The sequence below is a fragment of the Mercenaria mercenaria genome, chromosome 1, assembly GCF_021730395.1.
Source record: "Mercenaria mercenaria strain notata chromosome 1, MADL_Memer_1, whole genome shotgun sequence".
Lineage (NCBI taxonomy): Eukaryota > Metazoa > Mollusca > Bivalvia > Venerida > Veneridae > Mercenaria > Mercenaria mercenaria.
The window spans coordinates 17,533,456-17,550,337 of NC_069361.1; the positions used below are offsets into that span (position 1 = coordinate 17,533,456).

The 16,882-nt window shown below is 36.4% G+C and overlaps 1 protein-coding gene across 7 annotated transcripts in view; it reads left to right on the forward strand.

Annotated features, from left to right (window-relative positions):
- LOC123544878 (synaptosomal-associated protein 25-like) overlaps positions 1-16,882 on the forward strand; it is a 102,758-nt gene that overhangs the window by 14,371 nt on the left and 71,505 nt on the right. For all 7 annotated transcript variants that reach the window (XM_053541023.1, XM_053541010.1, XM_053540998.1 and 4 more), the window contains exon 2: positions 11,720-11,933. In XM_053541023.1, coding sequence (XP_053396998.1) covers positions 11,844-11,933 — 90 coding nt within the window. In that variant the 5' untranslated portion in view covers positions 11,720-11,843. The remainder of the gene's footprint in view (positions 1-11,719; positions 11,934-16,882) is intronic.

Genomic DNA, 16,882 nt, shown 5'->3' on the forward strand with positions numbered 1-16,882 from the left:
GGGTCAGAATGTTTGTCTTGATGATTTCTATGTCAAGTTTGAAACTGGGTCATGTGGGTTAAAAAGCTAGGTCACTAGGCCAGATCAAAGGGAAATCTTGTCAACACTCTAGAGACCACATTCAAGTTTGAAACTCATTAGAATTAGTCAGAATGTTTGTCTTGATTATCTATAAGTCAAGTTCAAATCTGGGTCATGTGGGGTCAGAAACTAGGTCAACCGGTCAAATCAAAGGAAAAGCTTGTGAACACTCTAGAGGCCACAGTTGTGACCTAATCTTTATGAAACTAGGTCAGAATGTTTGTCTTGATGATCTCTAGGCCAAGTTTGAATTTGTGTCATGTTGGGTCAAAAACTAGGTAGGTAGGCCAGATCAAAAGGAAAAGCTTGTGAATACTCTAGAGGTCACAGTTGTGACCCAATATTTATGAAACTTGGTCAGAATGTTTGTCTTAATAATCTCTAGGTCAAGTTTTAATCTGGGTCATTTAGGGTCAAAAACTAGGTCACATGGTCAAAATGTTTGCCTTGATGATCTCTAGGTCAATTTTGAAACTGGGTCATGCAGAGTCAGAAAGTAGGTCAGTAGGTCAGATCAAAATAAAAGCTTGTTAACACTCTATAGGCCACAGTTGTGACTCAATCTTTATGAAACTTGGTCAGAATGTTTGTCTTAATAATTTGTAGGTGAAGTTATAATCTGGGTCATTTAGGGTCAAAAACTAGGTCACATGGTCAAATCAAAGGCAAAGTTTGTGAACACTCTAAAGGCTACAGTTGTGACTCAATCTTTATGAAACTTGGTCAGAATGTTTGTCTTGATGATCTCTAGGTTAAATTCGAAACTGGCTCATGTGGGGTAAAAAACTAGGTCAGTAGGCCAGATAAACTCTAGTGAGCAATATACTGGGCCATCATGGCCCTCTTGCTTTTAGCTCACCTGAGCCAAAGGCTTATGGTGAGCTTTTGTGACCGCTCAATAACCGTCGTCCGTTGTGCGTCGTCTGTCGTGCATCGTGTGTCCATCAACAATTCCTAAAAATAAGTCTTCTTTTTAAAAACCACTGGGCAGAATTACACCAAACTTCACAGGAATGATCCTTGGTTGGGCCCCTTTCAAAATTTAAAAAAAATATAATTCCAAGGAGAACTCTGGTTGTCATGGCACCCGAAAGGAAAAACTTAAAAAATCTTCTTGTCCAAAACCACAGGGCCTAGGGCTATGATATTTGGTATGTAGCATTATATAGTGGTTCTCTACCAAGATTGTTCAAATTATTCCCCAAGGGTCAAATATGGCCCCACCCCAGGGGTCACATGGTTTATATAGACTTATATAGGAATTTTTTTAAAAATCTTCTTGTCTGAAACCACAAGACCTAGACCTTTGATATTTGGTATGTAGCATTTCCTTATTGTTATCTACTAAGATTGTTCAAATTATGCCCCTATGGTGAAAAGAGGCCCTGCCCTGGGGGGTACCAAGTTTTACATAGACGTATATAGGAAAAACTTTAAAAATCTTTTTGTTTGAAACTGCAAGGCCTAGGCTTTTGATATTTGATATGTAGCATTGCCTAGTGGTCCTTCACCAAGATTATTTATCCCCCCGCCAAAGGCGAAGGGGTTATTAGAAATGCCCTCCGTGTGGCGTGCGTGCGTGCGTCCGCAACGATCTTTGTCCGGAGCATAACTCCAAAAGTACAGGAGGGATTTTCTTCAAACTTCATACACTGATAGAACACATTGGGAGGAAGTGCAGTGTGCAAGAACAATAACTCTACCTTGCCTATTTTTTGAGTTATTCCCCTTTATCTTATTTTCTTAAAAAAATTTTGTCCGGAGCATAACTCCAAAAGTACTGGAGAGATTTTCTTCAGACTTCATACACTGATAGAACACATTGGGAGGAAGTGCAGTGTGCAAGAACAATGACTCTACCTTGCCTATTTTTTTAGTTATTCCCCTTTATCTTATTTTCTTAAAAAAATTTTGTCCGGAGCATAACTCCAAAAGTACTGGAGGGATTTTCTTCAAACGTCATACACTGATAGAACACATTGGGAGGAAGTGCAGTGTGCAAGAACAATAACTCTGCCTTGCCTATTTTTTGAGTTATTCCCCTTTATCATATTTTCTTAAAAAAATTGTCCGGAGCATTTCTTCTTCATGCATAGAGGGATTTTGATATAACTTGGCACAAATGTTCACCACCACGAGACAGAATGTCATGCGCAAGATCCAGGTCCCTAGGTCTAAGGTCAAGGTCACACTTAGAGGCCAAAGGTCAGATACAAGAATGACATTGTACGAAGCATTTCTTCTTCATGCATGGAGGGATTTTGATGTAACTTGGCACAATTATACACCATCATGAGACGAAGTGTCATGCGCAGTTCCCTTCTTTAGAATTACCTCCCTTTGTTGTTACTTTAAATAGCTTTTATTGTAACTTTTTCATTACAAGTCGTAGGGAAAAATCGAGACCACTTTTCTGTAGTAAAACATGCATGCTACATCCAATTTTGAGGTGTATTTTGACCAATCTCTACCTGGTAAAGATTCTTTTGTGGACTTGCAATTTTTTTTTTTTTTTTTTTTTTTTAAGATTAACTTCCCTTAGTTGTTACTATAAATAACTTATATTGTAACATTTTTAGCTCATCTGATTTTTTTAAAAAAAATGATGAGTTATTGTCATCACTTGAGCGGTTGTCGGCGTCGGCGTCGGCGTCTGCGTCGGCGTTGCCTGGTTAAGTTTTATGTTTAGGTCAGCTTTTCTCCTAAACTATCAAAGCTATTGCTTTGAAACTTGGAAGACTTGTTCACTATCATAAGCTGACCCTGTATAGCAAGAAACATAACTCCATCTTGCTTTTTGCAAGATTTATGGCCCCTTTTGTACTTAGAAAATATCAGATTTCTTGGTTAAGTTTTATGTTTAGGTCAACTTTTCTCCTAAACTATCAAAGCTATTGCTTTGAAACTTGGAATACTTGTTCACCATCATAAGCAGACCCTGTACATTAAGAAACATAACTCCATCTTGCTTTTTGCAAGAATTATTGCCCCTTTTGGACTTAGAAAATCAGTTTTCTTGGTTCAGTTTTATGTTTAGGACAGCTTTTATCCTAAACTATCAAAGCTATTGCTTTAAAACTTGCAACACTTGTTCACCATCAAAAGCTGACCCTGTACAGCAAGAAACATAACTCCATCCTGCTTTTTGCAAGATTTATGGCCCCTTTTGGACTTAGAAAATATCAGATTTCTTGGTTAAGTTTTATGTTTAGGTCAACTTTTTCTCTTAAACTATCAAAGCTATTGCTTTGAAACTTGCAACACTTGTTCACCATCATAAGCTGACCCTGTACAGCAAGCAACATAACTCCATCCTGCTTTTTGCAATAATTATTGCCCCTTTTGGACTTAGAAAATCATTTTCTTGGTTGAGTATTATGTTTAAGGCAACTTTTCTCATAAACTATCAAAGCTATTGCTTTAAAACTTGCAACAGTTTTTCACAATCATAAGTGGACACTGTACATCAAGAAACATAACTCTATCCTGCTTTTTGCAAGAATGATGGCCCTTTTTAGACTTAGAAAATCATGGGTAGGACAATATTTCTATTATACAAAAAAAAATCAGATGAGCGTCAGCACCCGCAAGGCGGTGCTCTTGTTATAATTGACCATAGGGAAAAAACAAGACCACTTTTCTGTGGTACAACATGGATGTTACTTTCCAATTTTACGTGTATTTTAAGATATCTCTACCTGGTAAGGAGTTTTTTGTGGACTTAGAAAAACAAAAGACTTACAATGATTACTAAACAACCACAAAATTAAAATTCCATTTGCAAATACAGCTGCAAGAGTAAAGAAATTTGCTGTGACGGGCATATATTGTGACATTCTGGCACTCGTGTTCCCTGTTAGCTTTCCATTCCTTCTTTTTACAGTAGCCATATAGAAAAACATCATAGCTATACTGTTCATGAAAATTAATAAAATTTAGCAGTAAACCACTTCACCACTGACTTATTCTTTCTTCCACATCTTTAAAACCCCTGATGCGGACCACAACTAAATGGTTCTTCAAAGCTTTTCCCAAAATTAATACTTTCAGACACTAACTTGCCAGGAACTTTAGCCTTCAGTTATAATATGCCCGGCGGGGGGATTGGCCATGTCTAACATGGCTCTTGTTCAAATTATGCCCCTTAGGTCAGTAGAGGCCCAACCCAGGGGACCTAAGTTTTATTAGACTTATATAGGAAAAAAACTTTAAAAATCTTCTTGCCTGAAACTGAAAGGCCAAGGCATTTGATATTTGGTATGTTGCATTGCCTAGTGGTCTTCTACCATAATTGTTCAAATTATGTCCCTGGGGTGAAAAGAGGCCCTGTCTGGGGGCCCCAAGTTTTACATTATATAGGGAAAAAAATTCTTGTCTGAAAGTTCAAGGCGCAAGCCTTTGATATTTGGTATGTAGCATTGTTTAGTGGTTCTCTAACAAAATTGTTCAAATTATGCCCCTGGGGTGAAAAGAGACCCTGCCCCGGGGGTCACTTGTGTATGTGTTATATAGGAAAATATATCTGATCATATTTCCTAGACTGTTTTATTATAATTACCTGATGACCCCAAGTAATTAGGGGTCACTTGACTGTGACCTTGACCTTCTGACCTACATTTTTGTTTTTCAAGATATAGCCTTGAAATTTGGATGACATATACAGTTTTGCACACCGATCTTAACAGCATAGAAATTTGAACCACGTCAATAACTTTCGATAAAGATTTCAATACTAATCTTAAATGTTCTTAGCCCTGACCTACTGACCTACTTTCTTGTTTTTGAAGCTATAGCAAAAAGATTTGGACCTCATGTATTATGTTTGATACAGATTTCAATACTCATCTTAAATAGTCTTAATCAGGTGAGCGATATAGGGCCATCATGGCCCTCTTGTTTCAACTTGCCTTGATTTTTTTTTTAACAGATAATTTAATTTTCAAATTATATTCTTAAAAAAATAGTGGAGGAATGAAAAAACTTTATATACTCGTATATATCATATATGGATGAAATGGCATTTTATCATGATTTTGCTGTTAATGGGTAAACTAATAACTATAGTTTACATGCACAGTATGTATTTCAACAAATTTGGGGTCCAGGTTCAGACAGTTTGGAAAAACATGATGAGAATTGGGAAAATTGACAGTGTCTACTCTCTAACTTGGGCAGTTCTTAACTAGTGTTTCCCAAACTTCATAACAATATTTATGGGCATTATAATATCTAGACCAAAATTGATAAAAGATGGATTCTCCCTGAAGTTATGGCCCTTGAGTTACTTAAAATAGCAAGGATAGTACATAAACTGAGCAGTTCTTATCCAGTGCTCACCAAATTTGGTCACAATGTCTTGGCAATGCTCAGTAACCTAGAGATAGTACCTAAGTTTTTCAAATCATAGGTATGAAGTTAAAAAGCTTAGAAATGAAGACAAATGCCCATATATTTCTCAAAAATAGATATATTGACAATATTTTAACCAAAAGCGTAGAGTAATGAGCATTTAATATTTTCATGTAAAAGAAAATTTTGTGATCAAGGAAATGTAACTCTTCTTGAACCTGGAGAGCAGAAACATCAAAGGGACATAATATAGCGAATATTTTCTACTTGGGTGCATTTGATTTAACATTAATCTGTGATCTGGATTTCTAAATAATGATCCCTGATACTGTGTGCTAAATATACAGAACAACTGGAACAGTCCTTTAACAGCAAAAAGATGCTGTAGCAGAATGAAAATTGTTAAGCTGTAACTGGGACTCGAACCCAGGACCTCTCACACCTAAGGCAGACACTCTACCACTTCCCTAGAACAGCTGTAGCTATAGCTAGGCAGTTTAGGTGCACCGATTACATTACGTGAACTGGAACAGTTTTGTGACAATAACACATAATCGGCATACTCCGAATTATCGGCGTATTCGCTTTGTTACCTAACGGCATTTTCGTGTAAAGAAAAAATATAATCTATAGCTGTAAACGTTTTAATCGGTCAAAACTGCCCAAATTTCTGTGACGTGTTTTTCAGAGTATGAACTTACTAACTGGTAGTACCAGTGAAATATAAATTACACTGAATCTTATATATTTGCCTTTTTAGCAGCTGGCGAATGGCAAAGACGGTGGGCTTTGTCCAAATATAAGCAATTACTTTACCAATTTCGAGAGGATATCAATTGATAGGAAATTACAGTTACAAACTAAATACCTTTCTGCAACACATAGAGTCATTAGCAATCACTGTCAATCAGTATTATGACAAAGATCGACGATCATTCATTCATTCAAATATTTCATATACAGAGTCCATTGTTTACATTTTTAATTGTAACCGGTGCTCTTGTAAAAACCACTTTTTTTAAAAAAAAAATCGAAGAATGCGGAGAGCTATGGTACAGTCTCTAAATAACCTTCCAGATTGCCTCAGTGGCACTGGAGTTCTTGTTGTTGTGTTACTAAGAACTGCAAGAATTGACAGTGTCCATTCTCTATCTTGAGTAGTTATCATTTGTTGTTCATTAACCTTTAGCATGCTAGATAAATTGTCGTCTGCTGGAAATGTCGTCTGCTAAAATTGAAAAGTTCATTCAATTTGCTCCAAAAATGGAAGAAATATTGTCGGAGTAGCAAACAGCTTGGAATCTGATCAGACGCCGATTTAATCGGCGTCTGATCTGGTTCCAAGCTGTTTGCAAAGGCTGTTAAATTCGCCTGCAGCAGGCTAAGGGTTAACTTGATCACAATGTTTAAGGGCATAATTTCATAGAAGGGAATCTTTGATAACCAGCTTGAGTCCAGTTACTATTGTGTTATGGCTTGTGAATTGCTTGAAATTGCAAAAATTGACAGTGTCTACTTAATATTTTGAGAAGTTCTTATCCATGTTTAGCAAGTTTATGGGTGTATTGTTTTGGCAAAGTTTGATAACCAGCTTGATAGTTTTTGTTGCTGTGGAGTTGTGGCCCTTGAATTTGTTTAAATTGAGAAAAATGGATGTGTAGTCTGCCCAATAAGTAGGGTATTTTAAAGCTCAAAGGTAATTTGCTGTGACAGCTGTGTATTGTGACAGTCTGGCAATCTTCTTTTTTAATGACCAGGCTTTTGAATAGTTGAATGTTGCTGTCCACTGACATCTCCTGTTTGGTAGTCAGGAACAAATATTGGACTTCAAGTATCCTATGCCATGTATACAGGGTTGTTGTTAAAGCTGAAAAACACTCCTGAGAGAAATTGCTGCTTTGACAGTCACATTGCTGACTTGACAATATCATTGCTTTATGTGGTTCATCAAAAATAAACAAAATATGCATTGGAGAAAGTAATGTTTATGTTACAAAAAAAAAAGGATCATTAGGTACTACATTCAGTTACCTCAAAGAAAACAGCAATTCAGGATGTGAAAACCGTTTTTTTTTTCAATTGACACAGTCATAACTTGAATTCAGATAAGAAGGATCCTGTTTGATACTGAACATTTACAAATGTTCACGATTTTAGCAGTAATTTAATTCATGATGTTTATGCATATGATTTAATGGATTATTTTATCAAATTATTAAGGTAGTTTGATATGTTAAGGAAATATTATTTGATAAAAAGGTTTGTATAAAGTAAAGTATATAAACAATGACGGAACCAGAAAACATATTTTTAGCTCACCAGAGTATGCAGTACTCAAGGTGAGCTTTTGTGATCGCCCTATGTCTGTCGTCCGTCGTCGTCCGTTGTCAACAATTTGACTGTTAATACTCTAGAGGTCACAATTTTGGCCCAGTCTTAATGAAATTTGGTCAGAATGTTACTCTAAATAACATCTTGGACAAGTTTGATACTGGGTCATCTGGGGTCAAAAACTAGGTCACCAGGTCAGATCAAAGGAAAAGCATGTTAACACTCTAGAGGCCACATTAATGACCCTATCTTCATGAAACTTGGTCAGAATGTTCATGATGACCTCTAGGCCAAGTTCGAATCTGGGTCATGTTGGGTCAAAAACTAGACCACACAGTCAAATCAAAGGAAAAGCTTGTTAACACTTACATTCAAGACCCTATCTTCGTGAAACTTAGTCAGAATGTTCATCTTGATGATCTTTAGGTCAAGTTTCAATCTGGGCCATGTCGGGTTAAAAACTAGGTCATTAGGCCAGATCAAAGGAAAATCTTGTTAACACTCTAGATACCACATTTTAAGTTTGAAACTCATGAGAATTAGTCAGAATGTTTGTCTTGATGATTTTTAGGTAAAGTTTGATTCTGGGTCATATGGGGTCAAAAACTAGGTAACCCAGTCATATTAAAGGAAAAGCTTGTTAACACACTGTAGGCCACATTTATGACCTTATCTTCATGAAACTTGGTCAGAATGTTTATCTTGATGACCTCTAGGCCAAGTTCGAATCTGGGTCAGTTGGGTCAAAAACTAGGTCACATGGTCATATCAAAGTAAAGCTTGTTAACACTCTAAGAGGCCATATTTATGACCCTATCTTCATGAAACTTGGTCAAAGTGTTTATCTTGATGATCTTTAGGCCAGGGTTGAATCTGGGTCATGTGGGGTCAAAACCTAGGACACTAGGTCAGATCAAAGGAAAATCTTGTTAACACTAGGGGCCACATTTTTGATTCAATCTGCATAAAACTTGTTTAGAATGTTTGGTATCATAAAGTCTTATATGATTTCGACGTTGGGTCATGTAGGTTCAAAAACTAGGTCACTTAGAAAAGCTTGTTAATATACTCTAGTGGCCACTTTTTTGCTCCAGTCTTCATGAAACTTTGTCAGAATGTTTGTTTTCATGAAATCATGGACGAGTTTTAATCTGGGTGATTAAAAACATTTTGGGGACAAAAACTAGGTCACAAGGTCAAATGAAAAAAAATGCTTGTTTACACTTGGGCCACATTTTTGGTCCAATCTTTATGAAAATTGGTCAGAATATTTGTCTCCATGAAATTTCGTACAGGTTTAAAATTAGGTCCGGTTGGGTTAAAAACTAGGTTACTAGGCCAAATTGAAGAAAAAAACATTAGAGGCCACATTTTTGCTCCAATCCTTATGAAACTTGGTCAGAATGTTTATCTCTTTGAAAACTCAGAGACGAGTTTGAAACTGGGTCATGTGGTGTCAAAAACTGGGTCACTCGGTCAAACATGTTTATTATGGTATGTTTAGTACTGTGGTGATTGACCTAGGGCCATCATGGCCCTCTTGTTTTTGTGTGTTTTCGGAAAAATATATGCAGCAACTTTTTAATTTGGTGAGACCTTAAATGTTTAAAAAGGTTGCCATACTATCGATTTGGAATGATCTTTAAATTTCCATTCTGGCGGAATATATTGCTGTACAATGAACTAATAAGTGATTCCAGACAATTGAAGCTGTTTTATTAGCTCACCAGAGCACAAAGTGCTCAGGGTGAGCTATTGTGATTGCTCACCGTCCGGCGTCCGTCCGTCCGTCCGTCCGTCGTCCGTCCGTCCGTCGTCCGTCCGTCCGTCGTCCGTCCGTCCGTCCACACTTTCCTTTAAACAACATCTCCTCCTAAACCAACAGGCCAATTTGGATGAAACTTCACAGGGATGTTCCTTGGATGGTCTTCTCTAAAAATTGTTCAAAGAATTGAATTCCATGCAGAACTCTGGTTGCCATGGCAACCGAAAGGAAAAACTTTAAAAATCTTCTTCTCAAAAACCAGAAGCCCTAGAGCTTAGATATTTGGTGTGAAGCATTGCCTAGTGGACCTCTACCAAGTTTGTTCAAATCATGACCCCGGGGTCAAAATTGACCCCGCCCCAGGGGTCACTTGATTTTACATAGAAAAATCTTAAAAAATCTTCTTCTCGAAAACCAGAAGCCCTAGACCTTAGATATTTGACATGTAGCATTGCCTAATGGACCTCTACTAAAGTTGTTCAAATCATGACCCCGGGGTCAAAATTGACCCCGCCCCAGGGGTCACTTGATTTTACATAGGAAAATCTTCAAAAAATTTCTAAAAATAAAGCAGAAGGCCTAGGTCTTAGATATTTCACATGTAGCATTGCCTAGTGGACCTCTACAAAATTTGTTCAGATCAGACCCCCGGGGTCAAAATTGACCCCGCCCCAGGGGTCACTTGATTTTACATAGGAAAACCTTAAAAAATCTTCTTCTCAAAAAGCAGAAGCCCAAGAGCTTAGATATTTGACATGTAGCATTGCCTAGTGGACCTCTACTAAAGTTGTTCAAATCATGACCCCCGGGTCAAAATTGACCCCGCCCTAGGGGTCGCTTGATTTTACATATGAAAATCTTCAAAAATTTTCTTAAAATAAACCAGAAGGCCTAGAGCTTAGATATTTCACATGTAGCATTGCCTAGTGGACCTCTACAACATTTATTCAAATCATGACCCCAGGGTCAAAATTGACCCCGCCCCAGGGGTCACTTGATTTTACATAGGAAAATCTTCAAAAAATTTCTAAAAATAAACCAAAAGGCCTAGGTCTTAGATATTTGACATGTAGCATTGCCTAGTGGACCTCTACAAAATTTCTTCAAATCATGACCCCCAGGGTCAAATTGGCCTCGCCCCATGGGGTTACTTGATTGTACATAGAAAAATCTTCAATATTTTCTAAAAATAAACCAGAAGGCCTAGAGCTTAGATATTCGACATGTAGCATTGCCTAGTGGACCTCTACAAAATTTGTTCAAATCTTGACCCCCCAGGGTCAAATTGACCCAGCCCCAGGGTTTACTTTATTGTACATTGGGAAATCTTCATAAATTTGCTTAAAATAAACCAGAAGGCCTAGATCTTAGATATTCGATGTGTAATATTGCCTAGTCGACTTCTACAAACTTTATTCAAATCATGACCCCCGGGGTAAAATTGGCCCCTCCCCAGGGGTTACTTGATTGTACATTGGAAAATTTTCCAAAAAATTTCTAAAAATCATCAGTTTGACATTTGAAACATATTACTCTGGTGAGCGATCCAGGGTCATCATGACCCTCTTGTGTAACATCAGGATTGGACATGACATTATTGCGCATTCCCTTCATCTCTGACATCAGTTTTAGTATTTTCATGTCTGAACATATATAAAATGGAGAACATAACTACATAGATATAATGGAGAACATAAATATCAGTGGATAAATTCATAAATGGCTGTATTATGGAAGAAGTTTGTCTCCATTGCAATATTTTTGTTGTATTTTTCCTTAATTGCGGCTGTGTTATTTTCAGAGTTATTCAGTTTTCTTTACTGAAGGTAATGTTTTTTAAAGCTACTCGCCCATAGTTTGGGTGAAATTTTTCAGTATGTTCATTTCCACCAAGTTTGGCATAGAATGTATATATGACACTGAAAAATGATGAAGTGGGTGAAAATAAAAGTTAGATATTGGTAAAAATGTGAGAAGAATGTAAATTTTCTGCTTTGTTTCAAAAGCATTTGCAACAGTTTACTACTTTCTGCACAATATTTTTGGTTATGTATAAAATCTTATGTTAATAATTTTGTACCACAAGTCACTTTCAGAGTACTCACTTTTATGGATTTTTGAGAGAAATCATTTTTGCTGAAAATGTGTGGGTTAGTCCCTTTAAATTTATATGTATATCTAATATATTTTCAGAGTTTCTGGTAGATTGAACAACTGTTTGCTGGAATTGTGCTGAGCTGAAGCAGTCTTCCTCTTCCAACTATAAAGCAGCACCTGTCATACTTACTTATTTCTGGTGGAAGAAACAGTAACAAAAATGTCAGGGATTCCAGCCTCGGGGTCAGAAGATGACATGAAGAATGAATTGGCAAATCTTCAGTTCCAGGCCAACAAAACTACAGATGAGGTTGGTTGGTTGGTTGGTTTGTTTATTTAAAGGTGTTCTGGACTCAAATTTCATATTTGAAAATATAAACCGTTTATGTAAACTTATTATTATATCAAGTTTATAATATTTATTATACCCACTCAAAGTTTGGGAGGGTATATAGTGGTGAGCTTGTTGGTCGGTCGGTGGACGGTCCGTTTGTTTTCATGATTTATGGACAATAACTTGTGAAAGGCTTGACAGATTTAAAAAGAATTTTGGTACACAGGTGTAACATCATAAAATACAGGTCAAGTTTGACTTTGGCTACAAACCACCAATTTTTATACGCACAAAGGAACGTATTATGTTATACCCCCGGTGTCCAGCCATCTGTCCATTAGCAATTTTGTGTCCGCTCTGTAATTTGAACCCCTTGAAGGATTTCAAAGAAATTTGACACAAAATAATGTTCACCACATTGGGAAGACTTGCAGAGCGCATGTTCTGGATGGTTCGCTTTAAGGTCAGGGTCACAGGGGTCAAAGGTCATATGCGTGTGTTGCATGTCCGCTCTGTAACTCTTGACCCCCTTGAAGGATTTCAAAGAAACATGACACAAATGTTCACCACATCGAGACAACCTGCAGAGCACATGTTCTGGATGGCTTGCTTCAAGGTCAAGGTCACAGGGGTCAATAGTCGTTTAAGTGTTTTTCTTGTCTGCTCTGTAACTCTTGAACTGCTTACAGGATTGTAAAGAAACTTGACACAAATGTTCACCACATTTAGACAACATGCAGACAATATCATTGCTTTATGTGGTTCATCAAAAATAAACAAAATATGCATTGGAGAAAGTAATGTTTATGTTACAAAAAAAAAAAAGGATCATTAGGTACTACATTCAGTTACCTCAAAGAAAACAGCAATTCAGGATGTGAAAACCGTTTTTTTTTTCAATTGACACAGTCATAACTTGAATTCAGATAAGAAGGATCCTGTTTGATACTGAACATTTACAAATGTTCACGATTTTAGCAGTAATTTAATTCATGATGTTTATGCATATGAGTTAATGGATTATTTTATCAAATTATTAAGGTAGTTTGATATGTTAAGGAAATATTATTTGATAAAAAGGTTTGTATAAAGTAAAGTATATAAACAATGACGGAACCAGAAAACATATTTTTAGCTCACCAGAGTATGCAGTACTCAAGGTGAGCTTTTGTGATCGCCCTATGTCTGTCGTCCGTCGTCGTCCGTTGTCAACAATTTGACTGTTAATACTCTAGAGGTCACAATTTTGGCCCAGTCTTAATGAAACTTGGTCAGAATGTTACTCTAAATAACATCTTGGACAAGTTTGATACTGGGTCATCTGGGGTCAAAAACTAGGTCACCAGGTCAGATCAAAGGAAAAGCATGTTAACACTCTAGAGGCCACATTAATGACCCTATCTTCATGAAACTTGGTCAGAATGTTCATGATGACCTCTAGGCCAAGTTCGAATCTGGGTCATGTTGGGTCAAAAACTAGACCACACAGTCAAATCAAAGGAAAAGCTTGTTAACACTTACATTCAAGACCCTATCTTCGTGAAACTTAGTCAGAATGTTCATCTTGATGATCTTTAGGTCAAGTTTCAATCTGGGCCATGTCGGGTTAAAAACTAGGTCATTAGGCCAGATCAAAGGAAAATCTTGTTAACACTCTAGATACCACATTTTAAGTTTGAAACTCATGAGAATTAGTCAGAATGTTTGTCTTGATGATTTTTAGGTAAAGTTTGATTCTGGGTCATATGGGGTCAAAAACTAGGTAACCCAGTCATATTAAAGGAAAAGCTTGTTAACACACTGTAGGCCACATTTATGACCTTATCTTCATGAAACTTGGTCAGAATGTTTATCTTGATGACCTCTAGGCCAAGTTCAAATCTGGGTCAGTTGGGTCAAAAACTAGGTCACATGGTCATATCAAAGTAAAGCTTGTTAACACTCTAAGAGGCCATATTTATGACCCTATCTTCATGAAACTTGGTCAAAGTGTTTATCTTGATGATCTTTAGGCCAGGGTTGAATCTGGGTCATGTGGGGTCAAAACCTAGGACACTAGGTCAGATCAAAGGAAAATCTTGTTAACACTAGGGGCCAAATTTTTGATTCAATCTGCATAAAACTTGTTCAGAATGTTTGGTATCATAAAGTCTTATATGATTTCGACGTTGGGTCATGTAGGTTCAAAAACTAGGTCACTTAGAAAAGCTTGTTAATATACTCTAGTGGCCACTTTTTTGCTCCAGTCTTCATGAAACTTTGTCAGAATGTTTGTTTTCATGCACAAATGTTCACCACATCGAGACAACCTGCAGAGCACATGTTCTGGATGGCTTGCTTCAAGGTCAAGGTCACAGGGGTCAATAGTCGTTTAAGTGTTTTTCTTGTCTGCTCTGTAACTCTTGAACTGCTTACAGGATTGTAAAGAAACTTGACACAAATGTTCACCACATTTAGACAACATGCAGAGCCCATGTTCTGGATGTTTCGCTCCAAGGTCAAGGTCACACTTAGGGGTCAATAGTCTGTAACTCTTGAACTGCTTAAAGGATTGTAAAGAAACTTGGCACAAATGTTCACCAAATCGAGATGACGTGCAGAGCACATGTGCTGGATGTCTCGCTTCAAGATCAAGGTCACACTTCGGAGTCAAAGGTCATTGCTCTATAACTTTTGAACCCCTTGAAGGATTTGACACAAATGTTCACCACATCAACACAGTGTGCAGTGTGCATGTTCTGGATGGCTAGCTACATGGTCAAGGTCACACATTGGGGTCAAAGGTCATACCTTCGGGCGTATATTGCTCCACATTGCGGTGCTCTTGTTTGATATAGTTATGGCACCTTTCCAACTTAAAATTTGCCATACTTCTGTGACAAGGCCATATTTAGGCGGTATTATTCATCACTCCTGTGACAGTTCTAGTTATTTATAATATGATAATTATGTATTAATAGCAATACTACAATAGTACACACAATTATGTACAGCTTAGAGCACGGTATAAATGTGTAATACTACTAAAAGCTGGAAGTTTTTTTCAGAACTGATTGTTACTACATGACATTCAGTTATGAAGTAATGTGTGAACATGTTATAGTAGAATAATTCATAATGAAAATTACTTTTTTAAAGGAAGATATATATGACAGTCTGAGAGAGCTTGTAAAAATGTGACAGAATTTAAGTGAAATGACAAATTTTGTGAGATATTTTGCCAATGATTTTCAGACATTTGCCTCTAACTGGCAGTCTGCCTTTAACTATGGAGAAGACATTTTCATTTCGTCTGATGTACTGCTCCAAAATCTTTGTATTATATTGTGAAATGTGACAAAAAACATATTTGTATTCGTAAAAAAAAGTTTCCAAATCTATTTCTCAATGTCTGTTCTTCATCTGTTGTCTGTGTTTGTCTGGGTTTACACAAGACAGAATGAATTTCATTTTGTCTGGTTGTAATGACATTACAATACACAACAACATTGGACAGCATTGATCATAATATGTGATCATAGCATGATAGATTAACAACATATTTGCCTGTTTAATTAAAAGAATACCAAGACATATTACAGCAGTGACTCTGCCTATCTGAAATAATTTTTCACTTTTCTGTAAAGATTAGAGCTGATAAATTACTTAGCTTGACTCTTCAAGAAATAGCTGATCTGCTGTGCTCACCTTATCATCAGTGTGGCTGTAATGCTTTCATGTGAAAGCTTTATGGAGTTTTTAATTTCTTATTGTGTTAAATGAAACATGAGACCTATTTTACTGTAATAACTATCAAAAAAAGCTCTTTCAATATAACGTAATTGAAGTATAAATTATTTGAATGCTATCCAGGATGTTGTGAATAAGACCATTGTAAACAAAACTAAAAAGAGTAAAAATTAAAAAATCATAACTGCATGTGTCATGTTGCTCCTGTGGTCAAACTTAAATTTCTTAGAAGATTGCACTTGCCATATGTGGATGGATTTGTATGATCAGTTCACAGGTCGTAAGTTGACTTTCAAGATGATAATATTCATTATGCATTTTCTGGTAATTGTTTTTTGAGAAAGTAGCCCGAGTTCAATATGGAGAAGTAGAAGTGTATTACAATTAGTTAATATGTCTGCATGTTGAGGTTTTCCCAGCTGTAGAAAAAGTAAGATACAAATAAATGTTGCCTAGTAAAATAATATTGCTTGAAGAATGAAAAAGATGTGTTGATATACTGATTTTCATATGTAGATAAAATACATCTGTATGCCTCTGAGAAAACACGAAAGTCCAATTAACTTTCATCAGTAGAATACATAAAAAAAACAATGCTAATACACCCTAAGGAAAAGTATTATCTATATTTATGCATATGGAATTAAAAAAAGATTTGCAAGGGTTTAGATCCCCAGTGTGTCACTAAATTTCAAATTTTACTATATATATGCTTACTATATTTATTTTTTGTATCATTTGGACAAATAATTTATAAAATTTAAAACTGTTCTACCATTTACTAAAAATGGTATGAACTTTTAAAGAGAGCTAACTCTTTTAAGCTAATTTGGCTGGATAATTTAATAAGATGCCAAAAAGAAGTAAAAAAAAAAAATTGTTACAAAGAATGGTTGTAGTTGAAACAAAAAGTGTTCAGCATTTGTTGAATATCATTACATACAGCAAAGGTAACTTTACATATTTTATTTATTCTGAGTGCACCATATGTTCTGAATGCACCAACGTACAGCTTCAACATATTTGTTTTTATAGCTGTTTACCATTATTTACAAGAAATCTGCATCGACTGCTAAGAACGGCTGTGACAAGAAATGAATGTTATATGTAGAAAATAATTCAGTCCATGATGTTGCTGTTTTCACACATAGAAATGATTCTGAGGAGTCTTGGTAACACATTTCTAAGCAATTCAG